The following is a 23,261-nucleotide window of genomic DNA, read 5'->3' as shown; positions in this document are numbered from 1 at the left end:
CTTTCTTGAAAGACCGAGCAAAAAAAGAAGAAAAATCTTGGGTTGCAAATGTATGTGAACGGAAGACGATGAAAAAGCCGTTCTTATGTGGTTTAGTGATGCTCGTTCAAGAAACATTCCTATTAATGTGGCACTCATTCAAGAAAACGTGAGGTTTCTAAACTCTCTTGGGACCTCCCCCAACTGGACAACACGTCGAAGAGTGTCCCGAAGTGTTATCATCGCGTCTGTGGAAGACTGTTTATCCATTGCCGGGGCAACAGCAGGCTCACAGCGCTGCTGCGGCTCTTCACCAAAGCAAACAGAAAAGATCTCTGATGCAAGGAACATTGTAAATGCAGGGAACAGTATTACTTGGCCACTACCATAGCCACAACACTGCCTGACTGCTGTGTCTGTGTATAGGACAGTGGTAGATCCCGCTACAATAAATAACCGTGCTGTTCCTGTTTCAAGGTGAATAAAAGCTGGTTTTGCTAAAGTACTGAGACTCAGCCTCGTGTTTTGGGGTAGAAGACAGGGATTTCTAGTGTGACCCCGATCTTTTATGATTTGCTTCTGTGGTGCTTCACTGCAGCGCTATGAGCCTGCTGTTGCCCTGCCCCGGCAATGGACAAACAATCTTACACAGACGCGGCAATCACACTTCAGGACGCACTTCAGTGAGACGTTCCCGTTGGGTGGGGAGGGGATCCCAAAACAGTTCGGAAACATCACAATATGAAGAAGAAGAAAAGGATGATTCAGATTCTGATTGATAACTGTGCTGCCCACAACATCCTTCCGTATTGAAATAATGTTCGCGTTGAATTGCTAATTTCACAGCAATGCTTCAGCCATTGGGTTTGGCTATCATTTGCACCCTGAAAGTGTATTATCGCAAGGAAATGCTGAGAAAAATTCTCGTCAGCATAACTTGTAGACAGGAGAACATTAAAATTAATGAGAAAGAAGCTATTGAAATGATTGCAAACGCCTGGACACAAGTTAAAGGAAGCACTATAGCAACAAATACAGAATCTCATTACAACTAAATATTTTTTAGGTCCCTGGCAGTTCGTTGTAACGGAATTTTACCTGTATTTGCACTACAGGAATACAGGCACTATTGGGCACCCCACCTTTACCCACACTGTTATTATTATTATTAAAATCTGAGGCGGCAGTGGAGAAGATACCTGGAGGTAGGGAGAGTGGGTACCTGGTTGGGGGTGACAGCAGGAGAGGCAGCAGTTAGCAGCTGAAGCTACCGTGTATGAAGCTGTGAGGGGGAGTGCTTAAAGGCACAGGAGCAGAGTTTTGGCAGTGACAATTTTAAACACATTTATGCACTTTGGCAAAAATGAGTAAAAAACAAACATCACTGAAAAGCTTCTTTCAAAAGGGGGAAAGACCCAATGATGATGAGACAGCAGAAGACTCTAAGAGAGCTGCATTTAAAAGAAAATGCCAAGAGTCCTATTTAAATTACAGGCTCATTCAACAGGTGATTCACATTCTCCATGCCCGCTTTTGTATAATATGTGGTGAGCGACTATCCAACAAAGCCATGAAACCCTCAAAACTGCTTCACTACATGGACACCAAGCACCCTGCATTAAAAGACAAGACTTTGGAGTTTTTCAAAAGAAAAAAACATGAATTGGAAGAGCAGAAGCAATTTTTGAAGGCCACCACTTCAGTACATGTGTCTGCACTGAAAGCATCATTCTTAATGGCTGACCGCATTGCCAAAGCTAGGAGGCCCTTTAAAATTGATGAAGAGTTGATCCTACCTGCTGCTAAGGTCATTTGCCGTGAACTTTTAGGAGCGGCTGCAGCTCAAAAGGTGGCCGGTGTTCCTCTTTCAGCTAGCACTTTAACCAGATGAATTGATGAAATAGCAGAGGGTATTGAGGCACAATTGTTAGAGAGGATTAATGGGTCACCATGGTACGCAATCCAGGTTGATGAGTCTACTGATGTTGATACAAGGCAACAATGCTTGTTTTTGTGCAATACATTTTTCAGGAGGATGTGCATGAGGGTATGTTATGTGCACTTTTGTTGCCAACTAACACCACAGCTGCAGAGCTATTCCAGTCTTTGAATGATTACATGTCAGGAAAACTGAATTGGTCACTTTGTGTTGGTATATGCACAGATGGAGTGGCTGCCATGACTGGACAGCTTTCTGGTTTCACTACTCGAGTAAAGGAGGTTGCTTCTGAATGTGAGTCTATGCATTGTGTCATCCATAGAGAAATGCTGGCTAGCCGAAAAAAGTCACCTGAACTTAACATTTTACAGGATGTGACTAAAATGATCAATCACATTAAAGTACATGTCCTAAACTCACTTCTGTTTGCGCAGCTCTGTGAGGAGATGGATGCAGAGCACACACGTCTTCTCTTATACACAGAAGTGAGATGGCTTTCTAAAGGCAGATCACTGACCAGAGATTTTGAGTTACGAGAACCGCTCCAGAGGTGTTTCAGAAAATCACTCACCACTAGCAGCACATTTAAGTGATGCAGAATGGGTCACAAAACTTGCTTACTTGTGTGACATATTTAGCCTACTCAACAAACTTAATCTGTCACTTCAGGGAAGAATGACCACTGTGTTCAAGTTGGCAGATAAAGTGGCTGCATTCAAAGCCAAACTTGATTTATGGGGCTGAGAGAACATTGGGATTTTTGATATGTTTCAAACGTTAGCAGAGGTTGTTAAAGATACTAAGCCAGGGCATTCTTTCTCCCAGCTGGTGTATGATCACCTATCTCAGCTTTCAATAGATTTTGAGCATTATTTCCCAACCACAAAAGATCCCCGAAATGGGAAGGAATGGATCCGTGACCCATTTGTGAATAAGTCAGATGAATCAACTTTATCTGTGCTTGAAGAGGATCAACTGCTTGAAGTTGCAAATGATGGTGGCCTTAAAAGTATGTTTGAGACAACTTCAAATCTCCATACGTTTTGGATTAAAGTCAAGGCGGAATATTCCTAAGGTTGCCACAAAAGCACTAAAAAGTCTGCTTCCATTTCCAACATCATATCTTTGTCAGGCAGCATTTTCTGCAGTGACAGAAAGCAAAACGAGATTACGGAGTAGACTGAACATAAGCAACACACTTTGCATGTCACTATCTTCCATCGTCCCCAGATAGGATCGTCTGGTTGCAGGAAAACAAGCTCAGGGCTCCCACTGATTCTACATTATACAAGTTGTATAATTTCTATTACAATATTATAACTTAATAATAATAGAAATGTAATGTATATTGTGTATAAAACTGCCGTACAAACCCACCCAGAATCCCCCTTTTATCGGTCCCTGGAAAAATTTTCATTTATAAAAGCGGTCCTTGGTGTCAAAAAGGTTGGGGACCACTGCCCTATACCACTCTGGGCACCTCACACCCAGATGAACAGACCTATGCTGGGAGAACGTCAGCTGTGTTGGTGGCGGATTGGGTAGTAGGCTGATTGCTGCTTGTGCTGATCGATACATTTGCAAAACAAAGACGCTGATGAAGAGGTGCGAAGGAATTTAAGGTGGCCCGGCATTACGACTTTTTTCGTAGGCTTCAGGGATTCTAGTATTAAAGCACCTTATTTTCTCTCTGTTGGATTATTTTTTTCTAAACAATACTATAATATGATGATAAAAATCAGCTACTACTTCCTGACATTGTGGTATACTTGTGCCTGTAAATACCAAATATTAGAATATAGTTAGGCTCTCTCAGCCAGTCACTGACAGTCAGATTTCAGTACGATTAGTCCTGCAGCAATAACTTGCTTTTATCCAAAGTGACTAACACTAATTTACGAGTAGGCTACTAAAAAACCATCATTGTTCCAAGACTGATCTAATAACACTTGTATGACAGTTGTTAACTTCAGTATGCTTACCTTTAGTAACAGCATAATCTTGCATATTCATCCATGGATTGTTTGATGGCTCTTTGCCAGATCCCAAAGCAAGTTCAACAAGAAGAGTAAGTTCAGGACGAATGAGGCATTCAAATGGCTTTTGTTCTTCATTCCCAGAAAGAGCTACTTCTAATAAAGAACTTATACATTTATCTACAAAAAAACAGAAAAAAATGCAGACATATTCAAAACTTTACATTCTGCTTCAACAGTCAAAAAACTGAATAGGAAAACAATCTGCAACTCAGCCAGCTCCTCAAATTGTGGGCAATAACACTGTAGCACAAACTTAAGATGACCTCTCCATCTCTTATTTACATATATATTTATTTCTCCCTTTCCTTTGCTTATTGTTGTCTTATTAAAAAGCCCTAAGCAATTCTCCTTTAGCTAATCTCTCCTTCTCAGGGGTGGGGTTTGATTTGTCTTTAATTTGTTTGGTTATAAATTGATCTATTTGTATGGAATGATTACAATAAAAATTAATAAAATATATAAAAAAAAAAAAAAAAAAAAGATGACCTCACAGAAATTGTAAAACCATGTGATCAGCACAGCTCTGTCCTTATACTTACTCTATCTTTCGCTGCTCTCAACAAGTTAGAAAATGCATTCATGGACTAACATTCAGGTGTATTTGAGGGCTGTGCAGACACTGTATCCATCAATTACCCGAGTTCAGTGGATAGCTTCAATAAACTTCTCAATACATTTCAGGATTGTGGGGGTCAGAGAATTTCCAACCATGATAGGACAAAAGGCTGAAGACTGGCCTGGGTAAGACTCTAGTCTATCATAGGTAAAACTGTTACTCATACATGTGTCCCACATTCATATATAGTGACAATTTGCAATTGCCAATTAACATGACCTAAATAAATATAATATTTGTAATGAATTCATTCTGTGGAATGGGACATGCAAAACTATTCAGTTATGACAAATGCTAGTGAATAACTGAAGTGAAAGGCAAACTTTACTAAAGAGAGTGAACATTAAAGATATCAAATGAACATGGTACTCTGATGGCAAATTATATGGTGACCAGATTTTTCATGTCCCAAACTGGGACACTTGTCTAACATGTATGCCCATGCATGAAACCTGGGCTTATAATGCCTGCTTTATCTCATTGTCATCACAGAAGGATTAGGGCACCAAAATATTATTTATATATATATATATATATATATATATATATATATATAAAAAGAAATATAAACAAATAAATACCACTGCTCTATTCTTCTGTGCTTCATGTTATTCATTGCGATATTGTTTAAATATAACGCAAGCTGTTAATCAAGCAGGGATATGTCTTGGAGTTTCGTGCATACTGTTGTAAATACATTGCGACAGACCTTTATCACTGAAGCAATGTTTGCAGCACTGAAAAACTTTACTAGGTAGGCAGCCTGTTAAAACCAGAACATTCTGATATTCTTTCATTTTTTAGCGGGATATATAGCCTGAAATCACCATGGTTTTTGTCACTTGGTCAACCTAGTAAATTATAGTGCCAGTGAAGTAGTCATGCTACAGGTTACTTTATTCATATCTAGGTAGCATTTTGTTTTCCTTGCTTGTATTTTGTAATTTTACGCTTAGAAAGACCATTTAAGTGACAGTGGTTTTCAACCTTTTTACTAAGTGAACCGTTCTTAGAAAGAAATATCTTTGCAGACCAGGGGGTTTCGACTGGCTTGATCAATTAATGTTCGATTGAAGGATGAAGGTCCCCAGTGGGATTTTGAGCAGCCCAGTCAATATAGCCAGAAGAGTGGGTTGCTTCCTGATTTACTAGCAGTGCAGCTCCGTGACTGGCAAAAATTCATAGCCAGCTTTTCGTTGATCAGCAGCAGGCAATAACAGGGTTAATATGCTAGCCATGCCGTTTCACAGAGGGCCTTAAAACATTGGGAGAAGTGAAATGCTGGTGCACTATCAGTGACGATAAAGAAGAAAATACAAAATATACAAGATGGTGAAACCACTGTCAAGATAAAATTGAAACATTAAAGTAATTTGTGGGGCGGCACAGTGGCGCAGTGGGTAGCGCTGCTGCCTCGCAGTTGGGAGACCTGAGGACCTGGGTTCGCTTCCCGGGTCCTCCCTGCGTGGAGTTTGCATGTTCTCCCCGTGTCTGCGTGGGTTTCCTCCCACAGTCCAAAGACATGCAGGTTAGGTGGATTGGCGATTCTAAATTGGCCCTAGTGTGTGCTTGGTGTGTGGGTGTGTTTGTGTGTGTCCTGCGGTGGGTTGGCACCCTGCCCAGGATTGTTTCCTGCCTTGTGCCCTGTGTTGGCTGGGATTGGCTCCAGCAGATCCCCATGACCCTGTGTTCAGATTCAGCGGGTTGGAAAATGGATGGATGGATGAAGTAATTTGTAGTTTAAATTATGCAGAATGTTTCTGTTTTAACATAGACAAGATAGCAGATTTGTCAATGCTTTTCAATGAGAGATTTTGAAAGTTTAAAACTTTGCAATGAACAATCAGCTCCAAGTTTTCTCAATGAATACTGAACTATCTCAACAAATTTCCTTGAAGAATAAGTGTGCCATATTTCAACAAAATTGGCCCACTTGAGGCTGGAGTTATTTCATGAGATCACACAGAAAGGTTGGCAGACAGTCACAGACTATTGCAATAGGTGCTTAGCGCATTTTATGCAAACACACTTAAAAATGTACATTAACCATTCCAAATATTCTGATATAGGTCAAACTCCATTACAACGAAGTGCCAGGGACCTAAAAAATATTTCGTTGTAATGAAAATTTTGTAGTAATGAGATTCTGTATTTGCCACTATAGTGCTTTCCTTTAACCTGCGTCCAAGGCATTTGCAATCATTTCATTAGCTTCTTTCACTTTAACTTTCATCTCCTCCTGTCTACAAGTTTTGCTGACAATTTTTCTCAGCATTTCCTTGCAACAATACACTTTCAGGGTGCGAATGATGCTCAAATCCAATGGCTAAAGCACTGCCGTGCAATTGAGTGGGAGGAATTCAACGCGAACATTATCTAAATGTTGAAGCATAGTTGTGGGCAGCACAGTTATCAATCAGAAGCCGAATCATCCTTTTCTTCTTCTTCATAGTGTGAGGTTTCTGAACTCTTTTGGGACCTCCTCACCCAATGTGATGAAACGCCGAAGTGCATCTCAAAGCGCGATTGTGAAGTCGGTGGAAGATTGTTTGGCCATTGCTGGGACAGGGCAACTGCAAGCTCACAGAGCTGCAGCGGAGCGCCGCAGAAGTAAATCCGAAAAGATTGTGGTCGCGCTATAAGTCCCTGTCTTGCACCCCAAAACACAGCTTTATTCAGCTTGAAACAGGAAAAACATGGTTATTTATTGTAGCGGGATCTACCACTCTCATATACACAAACACAGGGTTGTGGATATGTTAGTGGCCAAGTAATACTGTTCCCTGCATTCACAATGTTCCTTGCATCACCCATCAAGATCTTTTCGGAGTTGCTTCGGTGGCGAGCCGCAGCAGCGCTGTGAGACTTCTGTTACCCCAGCAATGGATAAAGAGTCTTCCACAGATGAGATGATCGCACTACGGGACACTGTTCGGTGTGTCGTCCAGATGGGGGAGGTCCCAAAAGAGTTCAGAAAGCTCACAACAGTGACTTTGCTTTTTCTTGAATGAGTGGCGCACTGATAGGAATGTTTCTTGAATGAGCATCACTGAACCACATAAAAACTGCTTTTTTGACGTCTTCAAATACAGCAGTTCACATATCTTTGCAACCTGAGATTTTTCTTCTTTTTTTGTTCGGTCTTTCAAGAAAGTTGTCAGTGTCGATTGCGAAATTCCGAATTCACTGGCAACATCTTTTTTCTTTTCTGCCGGAATCGAGAGCCGCAAAAATTTCAAGTTTTTTTTTCTAATGTGAACTGTTATCGTTTTTTCTATAGGAGGATGACAATGAGTTAAATTCTAATGGATGTTTTTCAAATGTTGACGAGGAACAAGCAAAAGGTATCACTGAAAATTACTGAAAACAAGCTCAGCAAAAAAACAGTACGAGGAAAGTTCGAAGAAAGAAAAAAATTAAAATGTTCTTTTTGGGGATCATTGTGCAGAACTGAGCTGTGACCACAGAACTGCTCTGGGGACGATTCATTCAGGCATTTAAAGGTCTTTTGGGCACTTTGTTGTAATGAAAGTATCTGCTGAATATATTTCTATGTAACGAGATTTCTATAGACTCTGTCATATGGGAAAACTGGCGGGACCATAAAAATACTTTGTTGTGATGAAAGTTTGGTTGTAAAGATATTCGTTGTAACGGAATTTTACCTCTAGTTTAGTACTTGTAGAGTTAAACAACATAATAACACATATATAATACAACACACTCATCTTTCAAACAACACTGTTGCAGTTTACCAGAAAACAGTTCATGTACATATCAGCAAGCAAAGCATTTCTTCAATTACAATATACTTTCTTGATAGGTCTCTTGATGTATCAGAGGAAAGGCATACTTATTATACCATAAACTATTATACCATTAACTTAAGTAATTTTTTTTTTTGAGAAAATTAATTCTTGATGAGGGATTGTTTCATATGTAACAAAACCACATGTGCCATGATTATTAGCACCCATTGAAAACCTTATGAACACCGTTTAACTGCAGTCAGGGAATGGCTATAAAAATATCAATTCACCTGAATATGCCATTATCTACAGTTAGGACAATAATTAAAAAGTTCAAATCAAATGGAACTGTTACCAACTTGCCTAGTAGAGAACCCAAGTTTAATGCCTCGGCCAAGAAACTAAAACTGGGTCATCGCTGGATCTTCCAGCAGAACAATGATTCAAAATATATGTCCAAATCAATACAAAATCAAGCTCCTACCCTGGCCAACTCAGCCTTCAGACATATACCCCATTGAAAACCCCTCTGGGTGAGCTGAAGAGAAGAACGCACAACAGAAGACCTAAGACCCAGGATGTTCTAGAAAGAATCTCTAAAGAGCAATGGTCTCAGACTCCCTGCTGCATATTCTCCACATTATAAGAGGAAGACTCTGCTGTTTTACTGGCAAGGGAAGGGTGTACAAAAAATTAAATGCAGGGCTGCTAATAATTGTTGCAAGTGTAATATTAAAAATAAGCATTTTATACTGTGGAATTACTTTCTCAGAATAACTTCCTTTCCATTAAAGGTTGGACTTCTCTCATTTTTTTCCAGTATGATATTAGGAATATTCACCAAAATGTGATTTTTTATAACCTATTTTTTACTCATCTTTCTCAGGGGTGCCAATAAATGTGGAGGAAACCATATATAAAAAGATTCCACAATTCTACAACTTCACATCCTATAGAAACCTACTCAGAGATGGGTTGCATTCTGAATGAAGAATCATATTCATCAAAGTAGATGCCCAATCCTCATTGCAATCTGACACTTGACTGAAGTTTTGCTAAGCATTCTTGTAAAACACAACAGATGTAGAAAATCATGAAAAAGATCATTACTAGAGCATGTAAGTAGGTTCCTAAAAGATGACATGTCAGTATAACCAACCTAGCTGTGGAATATCCATCTCAAGTCCATTACTGAAGAGAGGTGTTTTGAGCCAATAGCCGGTGTCTTGTTCTTCTGGGGATGTTAGAGGTCCCTGCAGCATTCCACCTAAGCAACGGCCCACAAGCAGAGCAACAGTTCTCTCCAGATCAACAAGCCACACCCACAATTGTGCAGGCTGAGGCAGAGGAGCACCAGTTTGATCAACAAAGTCAGAAGTTCCTAACCAAAAAAATATTGCAATCATTAAGCCAATGAAGAGAAAAAAACAAACAGAAAATAAGCAGTCAGATAGAAAGGACAAAAGGTACAGAAGATGGAAGCAACAGTTACATGTATACTTAATTTAAAATTTATGAATGCATACAGTTCTCACAAGCCTACAGCTTAATGGTAAAAAACGTATGTGTTAAATATTTGTGTACTGAAAAAAACTAACCATGCAGAGGCCATTGTAGCTCCTGATCCTCCAGCAGAGTTGCAGCTGGCAATAGTCTGTTCAAACGATCCAGTGGTGGGAGCAAGTCCAGGAGAAAACAGAGTAATGGCCGTGCTACTGACACAGGGAGCAGGAGCAGAGAGCTAACAATCTGACACAGCATGCTCCCTGCTGCAGACACATAGATCACATCTGCAATAAATAAAAAGCAAAGCAGCCTCTAAGATTAATTAAATGTACAGTATTACTCAAGGCACATCATCCCTGTGATATACTGATTTATTTAGGCAGTCACCTTTGCCAAACAAAGAATCAGATTAATAGTTAATGGTATATTAAAAGGGGTAACTCTGGTGTGAAGGAGATAATGAACAGCCCATAATTTGAATGAGAATCTGTCTGGAGTACACTATTGGCTAAGCATACTTACATGTCTCTCATTGTGGGTGTGGCAGCCAGCATGCCCAAGCTGGGAATCCTACATACCATAATAAGCAACTGCTCCTTAAACTACACATGTAACACCATGTAGTTATTGCTCAGCCTGGAGAACCATGCAGTGATACCCAAGTTTTTAGGGCAGGTTCTTAACCTACATACTCTACAACACAAAGGAGGGCCAGAGTGGACACCAACCAGAAAAACTGTCTTACCTCGCAATTTCTCTCTTAAACTTCCATTCCAGGAGCTCTCTTTTAGTAGGGTTGCTGATCGTGAAAAGATGTCAGTGGCATGAGGCAGAAGTAGCTGTAGATGCTTGTGCAACAATGCTACACTGCTAGAGTTCTGTCAGATAATTAAAGTTTTAAATTTATTAAAAGAAAACAAAATGCAGTTATTTTAATAAATCAATTTTCTGTAGCTCTCTCTCTCACTAGGCAACACAAGTCACCAGGCACAATGTTTGAAATAAAGAAAAGAAGCACTTCTCTTTCCAAACTATTCCCATTTTTATATGGGGTCACCGTTTTTGTTTTTGTTTTTTTTGTTTTTTTTAATAAAAGAAGATAACATCAAAATTGAAGGCACAATTGCAGAAGGACTTAAATTTCACAAACAAGTGAACATGTAAGTTTACTCATTTAAACTTAATTGCACTTTCTAGTTACAGTTGCTGTCATGCAAAGTCATCTTTGTGGTCTTATATTTTAATAACACACTCATTTGCCCATTAAGATCATTTCATTTTACTTTTGCTTTTTTTTTTTGAGCATACAAATACCCTAGTCCAGATAGGCATTTTTTCCATTTAGGGCCCCAAAACAAACAAGATTAAGTAGAGTCTATAAAAAGGGAACAAATGCACACCGATTCTTATTTCAGCCATAAGCCTTAAAATTACTGTAACACTAACCATACAATGCTTTATTCAAGCAACCTAAAACACTCATTTTGAAAGCCAAAGCTGTATGTATTAGACATACTTAATGTTGAATCTCTAAAGGTGTCATTTTGTACACCGAGATGAACCACCAAAATTCTAAAATAACTGGTTTGTGCTTGAAAAATGTGAAAAAAGCATTTCCATAAAATTAATAAAAACACAACTTTTAAAAAATATTTATACTCACTTCACTGATACTGTTAATATGACAATATGCCAACAATTGCTTCTGCAGGGAGCACAATAGTTCATGAAGGTGAGCAGGCTGGCTGTTTTCTGAGGAAGACGTACCCTGAAGTAGCTTGTCACTGTTCTTCTCCAACTCTCCAAATGCTTGGTCCTAATACACAGAATACACAGGCACATTTGAGACATGTCCATAAATGTGATTCTAGGAGAAATTCATTGTAATGCAACATATGCTTGTTTGTGCTGTATGCTTGTCTTGAAAAGTGCCTTCAGTTATATTCTGTGGTGTACAACAGACCAGATGTCTCTTTTAGCAGTGTCTTTCATAATCAGACCATGGCTGATCACTTCTCAGCAGCTGGTTTCTGCTACGTTGTTAAACCAGCACAAGTACAGTGCCTAGTGTTAACTACAGAGTTAGAGAATGAAACCTACTTCATTTTCTCTTACAGTTTATTGCAACTGAAGAAATAGTAAGTAGTACAGCAAACTACAACAGATAAAAAAAACTTGTCAGAACAGAACTAACTACAGGACAACAAGACCATCCTCACTGTATAAAATCCTAAATTCCTTAGAAGTGTCTTCATGAGAATTTCTGCCAAATGAGTGTCTGGGTGACTGCCTGGAGAACTGTTGGACGAATCCAAAGACAATCCAAAACCAAAACTGCAAGAGGAAGACTCAGGAGCATCAGGAGGAGAACTGTATCCTAATAAAGATGCTACATGGGTATGGTCCTGCAGGCTTGTCAAAATTATGTCCAACTGCATCCTCTAAAAAATACAAAATAAAACAAGATTAATATGTTCCTAAAAAGAACAGACTCAAAAGATATGTCATATGCCACATTGTACATGGTTTCTGAATAAAGCAGTATAAAGGCAGGGAATAATGCATAGTTTGCAAATATTTTGTTACCACTTTATCAGATAATACTACAGATAATTAAAAAAAACAAAATAAAGCAACTAAAAATGAAAAGAAAACTGAAGAATGAGAGCAGAGAATGCAATGTTCTTACAGTAGACATATTTTAGCCATAGTGAATGTGAGAACAAACAACCTGTCTATACAGCGAGCAGAGCTACTGACAGGAATCAGTCATGTGGACAGGAGAACCCAAGATACTGAAAATTATAGGCTTTTCTGCAATAGAAATTAATCTGTAAAAATCTGAGTAATCAGTACAATAGAAAAAATAAGCATGGTGTCTTCCTTACCTGCCCTTTTGATAAACTCTCCCATCGATCAGGACCCTGTGGCAGAAGTGAATGTAGCAGCTCCATTCTTTCTCTAAGAGGAGGTAGCAACATGGTGGCACCTACAGACAATGTCTCTATGACAGCCTGTAACAGCACAGTTCAAAGATCCATTATAGAAAAAATGACATGTAAAGTGACCACACCCTAGTCTTTCAAAATTAAAAATATATATACTGTAAAACAGGCAGTTCAAGAATCAAATCTGAAAGCCTACCTCCTGAATTTCATCAGGTACTGAAGAATCCATCAGTCGAAACAGAAGATTTCTTAAAGGTCTTGCTTGTCTGCCAAGTATGCTGGTGGCGACACCACCAGCCAGTGCTAAAGCAAGGTGATTAGACAGTAATTTAAGACACAGCTTGAGAAAATGATGGTGCTCCCTGTAATAGAATAAACAGAAAATGTCCATTCTAAATTAATATTCTATGAGTGTATCCTAAATAATATTGCTTTATAGTTGAAAAATCTACACTATAAAAAAATCTATCTATAAAAAAATTATACTTAGAAATATAAATGACAAAAATTAAATAGGAGGAGATACTTTCTCTCCACCCTAACTCAAACGGAGTATTATTTTCTTGATAAAAACAGAAACAAGTATATAGCACTGGTGTGACAACTCACCTTGATGAAGGGAATGGAAGAGGAGGAACATCATTATTGATTCCATCACAGTATCTCTCAAGGAAGGAACGCAAATGTGAGAATGTGCTCTCTTCTAAATCAACACAATATGGTCGATGCCAGGCCACAACTTGCCTGCAACCATAAACAATTTTAAAAACTGAATTAAAAAAAATATATATATAAATATATAATACCTTCCTACTGTAGCCTTTCATGAATGTCTCTAAATACTTCATCAAAAATAAAAATTGAGCTGAACATCTAAAATCTGGAATCATGTAGTCCAAAATGTCGGAGTCAAAGACAAATTTTACAATATTAGTAAACAGAGGGCTACCTGAAAGCCATATTGCTTTTAAACATTAACCGCTAAGTTGTGTAAGGTGATTTTAAGTTAATCTATTTATCATGCTAAGGCACATAAAATGAATTAAATACTGGAGTATCCTAACATTAAAAAAAACTCTTATGAAGCTACAACAAATGCTGCTTAAAAATGGCTGCTTTAAACTTCTCCTGCTCTCCCTTTACTGGCCATGTCTCAGCTCCACACATCATTGCTGTTCTTAACACAGTTTTAAAAATCATACCTTTAACCTTCATCTTAATTTTTGGATTACACAATACTCCTGATACCTTCTTTCAATTGTTCCATCCACACTGCACTCTATGGGTTATTGCTGCATACATTTTTCCATCTTGCGCTACCAGACATCTAAATGTATCTGTTCTTTTCAATAGCTCCCCCTGCAGGCTAACTTCTGAATCCATATAATTAAACTTCATATATTGTCTTCTTCCTATTTATCCACCCAGGTGGAGCAGTGGTAGCACTGCTGCCTCACAGTAAGGAGATCATGGGTTCGTGTCCTGGGTTCTCCCTGCATGGAAAGCACTTTGAGTAGTGAGAAAAGTTATATAAACGTAAAGAATTATTATTATCATCTTCAACCCTCATTCTACCAAAGCCCTTCTCCAGTCTTCCAATTTCCTTTTCACTTCCTCTTTTCTGGTGCCACACAACACAATCCAGAGGGATTGGTGTTTGATCTGGTTTTGGATGTGTTGAGTCTTGGAATAAAAGAGGTAAGGACTTAAAGAAGATCCCTGGTGCAGACCAACTCTAATTGTAATGTTCTCTGCTACCACAACACTGCTTTTAACCCATGTCATCACTCCCTCATACATATCTTAGACCAGGGGTGGGAAATGTCGGTCCTGGAGAGTCACAGTGGCTACAGGTTTTCATTCCAACCCAACTACTTAATTAGAAACCAATCCTTGCCAATCTCACACCTTATTTAATTTTATGGCTTGTTAGTCTGCAATGTAAGGTTCTTATATCGTAGATTTTTTACACTCCAAGGACATCTTCCAAATGATTTGAAGCCTAAAACAGATAATTTTCAGTCTGTCCCATTTTCTATTACGTTTTATTAAATCAAACAGTGCATGAACACACACAGATGTAAATGAAAACAAACTGGATGGAGAACTGCTGGCTGCTTTGTCATTTACATTTTACTGCTAATAAGGAGCCATTAAAACAATGAATGCAGCTGTTTAAGATTGAAATAAGCAATCGAGGGTGGGGAACCTTAACAAGCAAGACCAATAAAATGACGCATCAAAATGTCACTTAAGCAATAAGTGCATCATCAGCAATACCGGTAATTGTTTTCTCATTAAGAAACTGGGCTGGAACAAAAACCTGCAGCCACTGCATAATATAAATAACAATGCATAATATAAAAATGTTTAATGTAAAAGGGTACACAAAGTGCACAAGTGCAGCTTGATGATTATGAAGCTGCACTGGAAAATACAAGGCCATAGGTTTAATTTTCACAAACTTCCCTTCCTCCCTTTATAGATCAGCCAGGGGCAGTCACTTCTCTGGTATCTAGGCTGCAGTAGACTTTAAAAAATGTTATATGAAACCAGCAGTGAAGTCTAAGTTCCACAACAGTTTCAGCAATGAGTCTTTTTGCTAATACTTTAATAAATCAAACTAGTTTTAAAAAGTATTCAAGCAATACAGTAACAGCAATAATTAAAAAAAAAAAAAAAACTGCAAATATTACCTAAACAATAGCAGAAGCAAAATATATTATTAAAAAAAGCTCTAAAAACAGGACAAGAGACACACTGCTTATGAAACTTTTGATAACAAGAGTTACCACTTTGCACCCAGACGGTAAAAAAGTAATTGAACCCAAACTGTTAAACAGCTAAACAACAGGAAAGTTTCTGAAAGAAAGTTCTGTAGATAAAAATAAGTCAACATGCAATTTGATAAGGAAGCTGCAAAAAAATATTTATAGCAAAATCAAATGAAGAACTTTAATAAAGTGAGAAATCCAGGTAAAAAGGTTTGTGGAACCCATCTTCACCGGTTCTCCTCATTTCGCATGCTTTGTTAACATGCACAGCTAGAAATTATAGTGTTACTACCACCAGCACCTTTGATAACACAGGCATGGAAGCAACAGAGAGATTATAGTTAAGCAACTGGCAAACATGGTAGAGAAAAAGAATACGTTTAGTGAGACTGCGGCTCTCCAGGACCAACGTTGCCCAACCCTGTCCTAGACAATCCTCACATACATCTCTGGTACTCCAGTCTCTGTCGTGAACCTCCAGACCTCTTGACATGATGGAACCAATTCAATCAGCTTCAGAAAACACTTAAGAGTTTAGTAACTTAACTCTACAATTCTACAGATAAAAGGATACTGTGCCGTTATATGCGGATTGACCTTCATAATGTAGCATCTAAAGAAAAATGTCCTGTTTTAAAATAATTAAATTTCTACAGTTCCCTTTGGAAAGGACTAGCAGGATGTGGAATGAAGTGTGTGTTTGTTTAGAATGTGCTTTGCATTGATTTTTCTTGCATGAAAGCAGGACACTTTGCTAGATTTCAGTCTCCAGGATTATTAAGAATGTTTAACCACAAACAGTTCAAAGCTTACAAGAAAGCTAAGCATTCAATTAGGAGGAGGAGGAGGAGGAAGTGTACATGAAAAGGATCAGGACTATAGTATGCCTTAGAATAATGTACCATTTCTATTATATTTATTATAGGCTATTCACCATTACCTCTTTTTTAACACTAATATGTTATTAATCTATTGCTGACATTGGAATGAGTTACTCATTTTTAGTTACAAGGACTTTTACTGGCATGAGGCATATGTAGTGTATATAAATGTTTTATTTGATATTGGGACTGGGTGTATTACATGAGATTCAAGGTACTGACTGCAAAGACGTGGTGTTTTTATGTATAAAGTGTTCTTTTTGGGAAACAGATGGTCGGGAGTTCAAAGAGTTTAGTGTTGGTCGTGTGTTATAAAGTATGTATTATGTATTTAACTTACCTGTCCCTAGGTAAAGCTGTCCAGGCTAAACTATGTGAGGTTCCAGCAGAAATCTGCTGTATAGCTACTCCATCCAAACCAATTACTTTCTTAGGTTTTGTTATTGGGCCAGTAGAATTTCCTTGGCCACACTGGCCCATAGAATTATTTCCCCAGGCATAAACTTCATTATCTGTAAAACAAAGAAATATACATGCAAGTCAGTTAGTAAAACACTGGCTGAAGTCTACAACAGAGACGCTCTATTAATTATTATCATGATAATAAGGCACTTCAGTAACAACAATAGTAACTTAATTTATTCAGTATCAAAGGCCTGCCAAAAATAATTTGGATTGATTTTTATTAATTATTTTATATATTCTCTCTGACCAATCCCTTTATAAGAAGCACTTGGAAAATTTGTAAGATTATACAACTGAAAAAGTTTAGGTATCAGCATGTGGAGATGACTCAGGATATGCAGAGCAGGTGGGCGGAAGATTAAGAAACCACTGAAATAGTTAAAAGTTTCATAATATTTTTTGGTGCATAACAAAATATAAAAATGTGTCAAGTGTGTTTCCGGATTATCTGTTGTAACCACTGCAACTCCATATCATTTGCAGAATACTGAAGGTTCTACTTAACCATAAAATTTAAAATGAAGCCAACATCTTGGACCTTCATGTTGCATTTTCTTATTGATAAACACTCATATAATTTACCATGTGATAAGGCCAAACAGTGACTGTCACCAATTGATATATCAACCACTCTTGTCATTGCCAGTTCCTCAGCAAGTTTGGGTCTTAACGCAGTGGCCTCGGAAGAGCCACATCCAAGACAAGCACCACAGCCCCAGGCATAAACCTAAAAAATTAAATATTTCACTTTGTTAGTGTCATTAAACATAGTTTTCAAACTCATTAGAATTTGCTTGACCTTTGTTTACTATGTATGAACAATGCATAATATAAAAATGTTTAAATGTAAAAGGGTACACAAAATTCAAAAAAAAAAAAAAAAGTCAGCATGACACACAAAATATTTAGCTTTCCAAAAAAAATAAATAAAATAAAACCATTATAAATGCATGTTTAAATTCCTTAATTTGTGTCCATTTTTCTGAATTGCCAATAAATAATTTTTTATTTTGTACACGTCCGAGGGATTTACCAAATCAAATAATATTAAAGAAAAAAAAAATGGACTTAATAGTAACCATTACAAAACTTTCAATAACGAGTGCAGCTTTATGATTTTGAAGCTGCACTGGAAAATACAAGCCCATAGGTTTAATTTTCACAAACTTCCCTCCCTCCCTTTATAGATCAGCCAGGTACAGTCACTTCTCTGGTATCTAGGCTGCAGTAGACTTTAAAAAATGTTATATGAAACCAGCAGTGAAGTCTAAATTCCACAACAGTTTCAGCAATGAGTCTTTTTGATAATCCATATTACTAACCAAGAATGCTAAACCGGATGGACGCAGGGACATCCGGCCATGGGCCGTAGCCGCAAAAAGACGTACTGCGCAGGCGCCCCAAGAAATGAGGCGCCGCGAGCACAGAAAAAAGGAGTGAGCACAGAAAAAAGGAGTCAAAGAAATGAGGCCCCGCGACCACAGAAAAAAGGAGTCAGCACAGAAAAAAGGAGTCAAACGCAGGCGACGCACAGCACCGCACGAAACCCATTGCACACGAAACTAGCACACAAAAAAAAAGAAGCCGCTCGCGCCCACCTGCAAGCCCGCCCCCCCCACCCCCTCCGCCCCACCCCCACAGGCACCGGACGGGACACACCACACAAAGAGGACGATTCAACAAGCCCCTGGCACACAAAAAAAAAGAACCCAAAACCACCCCGCCCACCCTACAAGCAACGGACGGGACACACACAAAGAAGAGGATTCAACAAGCCCCTGGCACACAAAAAGAAAGAAGACGCTCGCGCCTCACCAATTCTCCTCCCCAAACCCCCCCCCCCCCCCCGCTGAGACGCCGAAAAAGCACACAGCGCTGCACGAATCCTATTGCACACGAAACAGGACCCACACAAACAGGAGGATTTAACAAGCTCCTAACGCACCAAAAAAAAGAAGCCGTGACCGCCACGCCAGGCCCATTAGAGACGAGACATGGCACACGAAACGTTCACAACAACGACGAATCAGACCCACAAACACACTAACATCAATAAGAAGTGACACCCAAAGCCCCATTTCTAAAGGAACCGTCCATATTAAACATACGTCATCTCAACACCTTCACACTAGGCAGCATAGGTGGATCTCCTTACAATAAAGCACTATTAACCGTTCAACTGCAGAAAAGGCTCCATATTAACAGTGAGTGCGATCCTCCTTATTACTTATCCATATTTCGCATGCTGAGGAACAAACAAGTCATGAATACACGCTCACGGGTACAAAACGATTCAGCTCAGATAACGGGACCAAACACACGAACCCGCATGAAACAACATAATACACGGTGGGGCATCTGCATTACATCCTATAATAGTTCATTTGATTTTGCATCTACCGGAGTAAATATCAGGTCACCAAAAGGCAATGACCCATACTGCTTTCGCGTATGTGGACAAATATTACATCGCATTGGAACAGTGCGCCCTGAAACAAATCAAGAACGCAAATATGCACAAATCACGTCGGCACCTACAAAGCGCTTCTGAAACCGCGGAAGAAAAAATGTCTCGGCTCCAAAAACACATGTCACTCCTTATTCCAAATACCGGTCCCAATCACAGAAACATCGGTATCCACTATGACAATGCACAGTAACAATGCACGTGACATCCGTCTTGCCACACTATTAATTATAGATGAATGTACAATGGCATCCAGTCACTTACTCAACACAATTGATAAACTTCTACAAACGTTGATGAATAATAATATTCCCTTTGCGGGAAAGGTACTTTTATTAGGAGGAGATTTTAGACAGTGCTTAACTATTACTCCACTTACAATGTGCTCAGCTATTGTTCAGTCCACCTTAAAATACGCGGACAATTGGCATTGCGTTGATGAATAATAATATTCCCTTTGGAGTAAAGGTACTTTTATTAGGAGTAGATTTTAGACAGTGCTTACCTATTACTCCACATTCCATGCGCTCAGCTATTATTCAGTCCACCTTAAAATACGCGACGACGTCATATAAACAACACGAGACCAAACTACAATACATATACAGACGCGAGACCTGATTGGTGATAATACGAAGAAACGAACAGTCCGCATATTAACAGTTAGTTCGATCCTACTTATTACTTATCCATATTCCTAACGATAAAGATCAAACAAGTCATCAATTCACGATCACGGATACAAAACTAGACGGCTCGAGTAACGGGACCACAAACACGAACCCGCATCAAACAAAAAAACTCACCTCGGCACGCTTCTAAAACCGCGGAAGAAAAAATGTTACGCGAACAATTGGCTTTGCTTTCTAAAGATACACTTGGTACAAAGTATGCGATTTCCAGATCCCGAATATAACAATTGGTTATTACAACTAGAACATTGTACACTCACCAATACAGATGGACTTCACCCAGATTACGGAGATATTTGGAACAGCGGTCTCATTAGACCAAATGCCCCTTTTAACACAACGCACTATATTATGTCCAAAAAATATTAATGTTGATCACATTAATAACCAGGTCATTTCATTACTTCCTGGAGAGGCACGGCTCTTTCTAAGCTCTGACAAAGTTGCCTCTGATGACGACAATGAACATCTTAATTTCCCCTTAGAATATTTGAACACTATTAACCCAGCCGGATTACCACAACACAATCTTAGCCTTAAAAACGGAACAATAATCATGCTATTAAGAAACCTTAACACTAAACGGGGTTTATGCAATGGCACATGTTTAGTCGTCAACACCATGACACACAATGTTATTCAAGCAACAGTTCTTACAGGATCACATGCTAACAATACTGTTCTCATTCCTAGAATTGACCGTACGAGTTCTGACGTACAATTACCTTTTACATTGAAACGCCGACAGTTCCCCATTAAACCTGCATTTGCCATGACCATCAACAAATCACAAGGACAAACCATGGACAAGGTTGGCATCTACCTCTCTGAGCCCGTTTTTGGACATGGACAACTTTATGTTGCCTTCTCACGTGTTCGACGTTCATCTGACGTTAAATTTAAAGTTATAAATGCTCCATGCCAAGGAAGACTCATTCAAGGACAGGACACCATCTTTACTACTAATGTTGTGTACAAAGAAATATTCCAATAAACCATTACTCTGTGCCAAACACTGTATTTTTTGCTTTCTATATGCATCATCCACACCTGCACGCTATTCTATATCTAATTCATACATCTCACTCTTTGTCATGCCCCAACGCCAGGTGTTGGCGAGCGAAGCGAGCAGGGGGCGGAGCCCCCTAGTACTTTAATAAATCAAACTAGTTTAAAAAAGTATTCAAACAATACAGTAACAGCAATAATTAAAAAAAAAAAACTGCAAATATTACCTAAACAATAGCAGAAGCAAAATGTATTATTAAAAAAAGCTCTAAAAGCAGGATAAGAGGCACACTGCTTATGAAACTTTTGATAACAAGAGTTACCACTTTGCACCCAGACAGTAAAAAAGTAATTGAACCCAAACTGTTAAACAGCTAAAAAACAGGAAAGTTTCTGAAAGAAAGTTCTGCAGATAAAAATAAGTTAACATGCAATTTGACGAGGAAGCTGCAAAAAAATATTTATAGCAAAATCAAATGAAGAACTTTAATAAAGTGAGAAATCCAGGTAAAAAGGTTTGTGGAACCCATCATCACCGGCTCTCCTCATTTCGCATGCTTTGTTAACATGCACAGCTAGAAATTATAGTGTTACTACCAGCAGCACCTTTCATAACACAGGCATGGAAGCAACAGAGAGATTATAGTTAAGCAATTGGTAAACATGGTAGAGAAAAAGAATACTTTTAGTGAGACTGAGCTACTCAAGAGCTTAGTATGGGCACACTAAGAAAAGAAGTGTTAGAACATTCTCAAGCTCTGGACACGATATGGTAGTAAAATAAGCTGTTAATGTCAGTGAGCTCTTGCTGTTTTAACAACTTAAGTATGGAAGGTTTTGCTCATAGTCAGGGTGCTTTTTCTGCTTACAGGTACATTGGTAGGCTGGTGGTGAGTTGGTCACTCTTTTAGTTTTTTAAAAAAATTTCTTCTAAAATCAAAGGTTTTGCATGCAATTGTGGTCTCCATATAAAAATAGACATAGTAGCACTGCAGAAAATACAAAGTGTAACTGAGCTGATTTCAGGACTGCAAGGTAAGAGATATGAGCAAAAATTAAAGGAGTTAAAATCTGTTTGCTTAAACTGCAAGGAGTTCATGAGGTCACATCACTGAAGATTTTAAAAATATGAAAGAAATTAGTATACTGTAGTGGATTCTGATTGTAACTTTAAAAGGAGGTACTTAACAAATACACAGGTAGAGTGGTAAACTCATAAAAGGTAAATTTCACACAAACATTACATTTTGTTTTCTTCACATATAGAACCATAGACCCCTGGAATAAATTACCAAGTAGTGCAGTAGTGTGTGGGACTTCTAAACATGACTTATTTTGGAGAAAATAAGCGGATAGAAAAACATATTAAATGAGTTGTTTTGGTTCAGCATTTGACATTTTGGCGAATGCTTCCTCAGCTATTGTACATTTACTTTTAATGGGATTCTATTTTCATTCCCATAAATAAGCAAATCTCACATTTGGGCACTGTATAATTTTCCCCCTGTGGATCAGCACTAGAATTATCAATATTTGTTAGCATAAGACATGGAATAACTAGCAGAGCTTCTAGATACATAGTGTGGTTTATGTCACCTTCCAGTGCTCTGCAATACATGGAAAAACAAGCTTAAAACTAAATTTGTCAATTGAATAATGCCCAAGTACTAGTCATAGCCTACTATAAAGGATTGAATTTAGGGTGTGTTACAATGTAGGATTTTGGATTGTGAAAGGTAAAACAGAGCACCTAGAGAGAACCTGTATAAACAGACAGTGAACATGCACTCTCCTCACAGAAACCCAGAATGTTGGGTCCACAAGACTGCAGCATTAACCTCTGCACCCTTTGTTATGAACCATTAGGTAGACTTTATTATCCCCAAGTCAAATTTGTTTACAGCGGGAAAACACAAAACTAATGTAATAATATTATTATAGTAGTCCAGCTTATTCATTCAGTAATGTTTGAATATTTGTTGTAATGCCAAAAAGGGGTGTAAACAGTCTACTGCTCATTGGTTACACCACCAAACTTTGCAGGGGAACAACTATCCAGTCCGGCTGAACAAAACACTTTTGCCATTAAAAAAATAAAACATGTCTGTCAATTTTGATGTTCTGTAATTTAAAGTCAAGCACCTAATTTCATATAATGGTTTACAAATTTTATTGTACTTAATATTAAAAGTTTAAGA

The 23,261-nt window shown here is 38.4% G+C and overlaps 1 protein-coding gene across 5 annotated transcripts in view; it reads right to left on the bottom strand.

Moving 5' to 3' along the window:
• The window catches only part of herc1 (HECT and RLD domain containing E3 ubiquitin protein ligase family member 1), a 161,074-nt gene that overhangs the window by 112,193 nt on the left and 25,620 nt on the right, over positions 1-23,261 (bottom strand). For all 5 annotated transcript variants that reach the window (XM_051920605.1, XM_051920606.1, XM_051920609.1 and 2 more), the window contains exons 9-19: positions 17,479-17,623; positions 16,772-16,943; positions 13,386-13,520; positions 12,973-13,138; positions 12,717-12,842; positions 12,048-12,269; positions 11,492-11,644; positions 10,574-10,706; positions 9,921-10,112; positions 9,482-9,703; positions 3,901-4,074 (exon numbers count right to left, since the gene is read on the bottom strand). In XM_051920605.1, coding sequence (XP_051776565.1) covers positions 3,901-4,074; positions 9,482-9,703; positions 9,921-10,112; positions 10,574-10,706; positions 11,492-11,644; positions 12,048-12,269; positions 12,717-12,842; positions 12,973-13,138; positions 13,386-13,520; positions 16,772-16,943; positions 17,479-17,623 — 1,840 coding nt within the window. The remainder of the gene's footprint in view (positions 1-3,900; positions 4,075-9,481; positions 9,704-9,920; positions 10,113-10,573; positions 10,707-11,491; positions 11,645-12,047; positions 12,270-12,716; positions 12,843-12,972; positions 13,139-13,385; positions 13,521-16,771; positions 16,944-17,478; positions 17,624-23,261) is intronic.

Source organism: Erpetoichthys calabaricus, chromosome 17, assembly GCF_900747795.2.
Source record: "Erpetoichthys calabaricus chromosome 17, fErpCal1.3, whole genome shotgun sequence".
Classification (NCBI taxonomy): domain Eukaryota; kingdom Metazoa; phylum Chordata; class Cladistia; order Polypteriformes; family Polypteridae; genus Erpetoichthys; species Erpetoichthys calabaricus.
The sequence above is the reverse complement of the archived record's forward strand: the minus strand, read 5'-3'. Positions and strand labels throughout refer to the sequence as shown.